The 4,015-nt window shown below is 40.9% G+C and overlaps 1 protein-coding gene across 2 annotated transcripts; it reads left to right on the forward strand.

Annotated features, from left to right (window-relative positions):
* The first annotated feature begins 2,320 nt into the window (after positions 1 to 2,320).
* Positions 2,321 to 4,004, forward strand: LOC311253986 (uncharacterized protein). Of its 2 annotated transcripts, none has more exons than XR_014622128.1 (2): positions 2,321 to 2,630; positions 2,936 to 4,004. XR_014622128.1 is itself a non-coding variant. In XM_084384413.1 (2 exons), exons 1-2 carry the CDS (start codon positions 2,478 to 2,480, stop codon positions 3,461 to 3,463), a joined length of 624 nt encoding a protein of 207 aa, XP_084240539.1. In that variant the 5' UTR covers positions 2,321 to 2,477; the 3' UTR covers positions 3,464 to 4,004. The 2 variants fall into 2 exon arrangements, 1 of the variants encoding a protein (XP_084240539.1); XM_084384413.1 differs by having other exon boundaries at positions 2,321 to 2,573.
* Positions 4,005 to 4,015: the final 11 nt, after the last annotated feature.

Below are 4,015 nucleotides of genomic sequence, written 5' to 3' on the forward strand. Positions count from 1 at the left end.
CCTCATCCGGACCGCTGTCTGTCAGCAGCTGCTGGTGCTGCCGCCCCGGCAGGAGACAGTAACGGATCAGACAGAGACTCAGCTGAACGTGAACAGCCACTTGTAAGTCTTGTTTTATAACATTTGCGTGAGCTAGAGTGGGTGACATCGCTAGAGTGGAGAGCAGCTGCAAAAACTTGAGAAAAAACTCTCTTCATCTTGATTTGGGTCCCACAGCTTTTACTTCACATAGACAATATATACATAGAAATGTAGGAAATCTTGTTGGCTTTCAGGTGATGTTCTTATTTCAGATGTAGGACTTAAACTTTTGGCTGTAGAAGCCCTCGAGCGACAAGCACTCCAGCAACTCCCCCATAAGCTGCAGTGTTAACTTTGAGCCTAAATTTCTGGAGTGGAGCAGACGGTACCGGTTTTGTCTCTCGCTCTGGCTCCCTCATTTTTCACTTTACAGAAATAAAAAAGACATCACATGGTTCAGCAATGTCTCCTGTTACTCACTGTATACATATTTTGGCCATAACCATTACACTTTTTTCTAAACCTGCAGGAGTTTGGGAGGTGTTTTCCCATTCATTCTTATGGGGACATTTTCAACTTTGGTTCTGCTATTGCTCCAGCATATGCAGCTACAGAAACTGTTTGGCTGTCAAACTGTTCAGCTTTTTAAGCTCTTTCAGCCTATTACTTTTCAGCTTTTCAGCCTTTTCATCCTTTTCAAATATTCAGCTTCATGTTCAGCTAGAGAAACCATCCAATTATCAAAATGTTCAGCTTTTTAAGCTCTTTGAACCTATTACTTTTCCGCCTTTGACTTTTCAGCTTTTGAAAAAAGACAGCTTTTTCTGCAAATTCTTGACCATTCATTCTCATAGTTGTATGCATTTTTTATGCATTAGGCAAGTGTTTTCCAGCACATTCAGCAGATTTCCGAAATCACTTCAGCCGTCAGCATTCACGCTGTATTTTCGCAGGAAATACAATTTTTCGAGTTATATATGCTATCTATATGCATACAGGCGGTACAACTCCAACACTATCTGACCTCCATTTTTAACACACTTGAACACATTCTGTGACAGAGCTGTTGTATGGGATTGCAGGTTGGACAAGGGTATATGTAGTAAACCAACCATTGAATGTATTAAGTTACATATTTGTATAAAGATTGACCTCTTATTATCCTAGCTTTCCAGGCACAGCCCAAGATGTGTCATGGTGCAAATTAATAGGTAATTTTCTTTTTTCAGGGCTACTGACAAGTTCATTGTGTGCCAAAGCCAGCTTATGTCTCTATTTACTAACTGCTCAGCCTGTTGTGGAGAAACTGAAGTAAGTAACTCCAACGGAAAGAAACATTGAGACGCAGGAGGGAACTTGTGCAAAAATAAAGCAGGTAAGGGTCTTCTTGTGATTTCTGATGAAAAAGTATCATAACTTGTATTTCAGTTTGTATATCTTGTGTTATTTATGTACTGTAATCTTCTGCCTTTCACATATGTCTTTCATGTCTGTCAGCATTTTTGGCTCCTCATGGATTCTCTGAGAGTGCGAGAGTGCAGCACTGTCCTGTCCTCGTCTGCTGCGGCTCCCCTTTCCAGATCCCTCCAGAAGATCAACAAGGAGGAAGCTGTTGGCATATTCACTGCCAGCATTCATGATTTGATACAGGACATTGATAACTCTGAGGCTTTTCATACTCATAACACTGTTTTTTTTTTTTTTAAATGGGTCAGATGGTATATTTCTTTTGATTATTAATGGATAATAACCGTTTTTTACAATCTGGACCTTATTTCTAGCATAAAATACGATCATTTACTCACCCAGATAACTTTGGTGTCATTACAAGTCGTTCCAACGAAATTAGATCCAGCTGAGAGCCGCGTATATCTGTATAATGCAAGTACACAGGGCAGTGCAATGTAGCCTCTAAATAACACATTCTCTGCCGCAAAATTCGTTAATTTCACCAATATTTTGTTATGATACGCTACTGCTATTCCCCTCTGAGTCCGGGGTTAGCTGTTGGTCTGTAGGTTGACCTACTAACCTCTGATCTGGATGATGTCATCTCCGACTGCGGCGCGCCTTGTTGCTATCGCTAATGCTACGGTTCGTTTCTGCGTGTGTCCGACTTGTCTGAACAAAATGAGCAGCTGGACGAAGTTCAGCTTCCTCTCCGCAACCTAGACTTACTAAAGCTCTGGCTAGTTGCACTAAAAATGGACCCGAATGCCGAAGCGGAATGACTATTATCAGAATGAGCCGGGCAGCGGTCGGAGATGATATCGTCCAGGTCAGAGGTCAGTAGGTCAACCTACAGACCCCGGGTGTTGATAACCGCTAACCCCCGGACTCAGAGGGGAATAGCACTAGCGTATCATAACAAAATATTGGTGAATGAAAGAGTTTCGCGGCAATTTTTTATTACTTACTAGTATTACTGTTTTTTTTAAAGAGAGTAATTATTGATAATGGCATTGACATACTGTCATCATATTCTCACACTTTTGATCTGTCTCCCTTCAGGGACCAAAGCTCCTCTCAACAGCAGCAGCAAGAAGCACCAGGTACCACAAGATCAAGGAGAGCCTTATGAACAAGAGTAGCAGAGGCTGTCAAAAGAGGTATCTGCATTCACTACTGACCAATGATGTAGGCATACTCAAGTGTTGGAACCAAGTGATAAAGTCACAATCTCTTTTTCAGTAATTCAGTAATGGATGGTAGTCATTTGTTTTACTCACCCATTACTTGTCCATTATACTCACACAAGGATACAGTAATAAGTCTGCATGAATAATAAAATGCATACTTTGGAACTGTGAGACAGTAGATACAGTAGATCATGGCCACATTCATGCCAACACCAGTAGAATTTTTTTTTTTACAATTGTGTGTTACTGACTATACATTTTTATCATTTTAACAGATCTGTGAAACAATCCTGGGCCATGCCAAAGACAGGTTCTCCTTCACCAGCTACCTTGTGAGTGCCGTGCTGCTAGAGGCAGAGCTGTTTGACCGGCATCTGAAAACATTCCCTGAAGAGGCTCTGAATACCACCATGAGGGCATACCCCATGCTACACAAGGAGAGGCTCAGGACTGAGCTTTCTCTCATCTACGAAAGTCCAGACTTCAGGGGCTCCTGCAGTGCACTGGCTCTGTACCAGGTTCTACAGAGCTACAACCTCCAGGAAACCTTCTCTGAGACTGTGGCGCTGTTGAACATCCTCATAATCACTCCAATGACAACAGCTGAAGCTGAGAGGTGTTTCTCCACCTTAAAGAGGTTCAAGACATTCCTGAGAAATACAATGGGACAGGAACGTCTGAATGCATTGGGCCTGCTTTCCATGGAGAGAGAACTTGTCAGGAACATGCCTGATTTCAATGAGAGGGTGATTGATCGCTTTGCTTGCTTGAAAGAGAGGCGAGCTAAATTCCAATACAAGTGATGAGTGAGTGTGTTCTTAAATGGTGAGTTGTGTTATGTTGTACTCTCCAAATGTTGAATTGTAAATAGTTGTATTGATTGCATATTGCCAGCCAAATATAAACTGAATATGTTCTGGAAAATTTTGATTAATTACAGTTTTGATGATAGTGTAATTTGATTTGATTATCGCTATGGCATCCATGATGGCTATAAATTGTAGACTGTGCTAAATGTGATTTCATGGGCAAACTATTAGATGACAATGTATCTGTTAATGTGTGTTTTATTGTGGAACCAAATTTATTGTATTTGAGACATTTAAATAGCCTAGCTATACAAAAAATACTGAATAGTATGAATATTTTATGTCTGGTGTTGCCATCTAGTGGTTGAACAGGAACACCAAATTAATCAATGAAATGTGACACTGTAAAGCTGGCTATCTGACTTTTATTTATTATTATTTTACCCATTGAATGGGTCACCTTAGCCATCATTGCAACTTTTGCCTAGTGGTGGTGAAACCGAAGCTTTCTGAAGCACTGAACCACTTTGACAAAGTTGCCTGGAA

The sequence above is a fragment of the Pagrus pagrus genome (assembly GCF_965226575.1).
Source record: "Pagrus pagrus genome assembly, contig: HAP1_SCAFFOLD_105, whole genome shotgun sequence".
Classification (NCBI taxonomy): Eukaryota; Metazoa; Chordata; class Actinopteri; order Spariformes; family Sparidae; genus Pagrus; species Pagrus pagrus.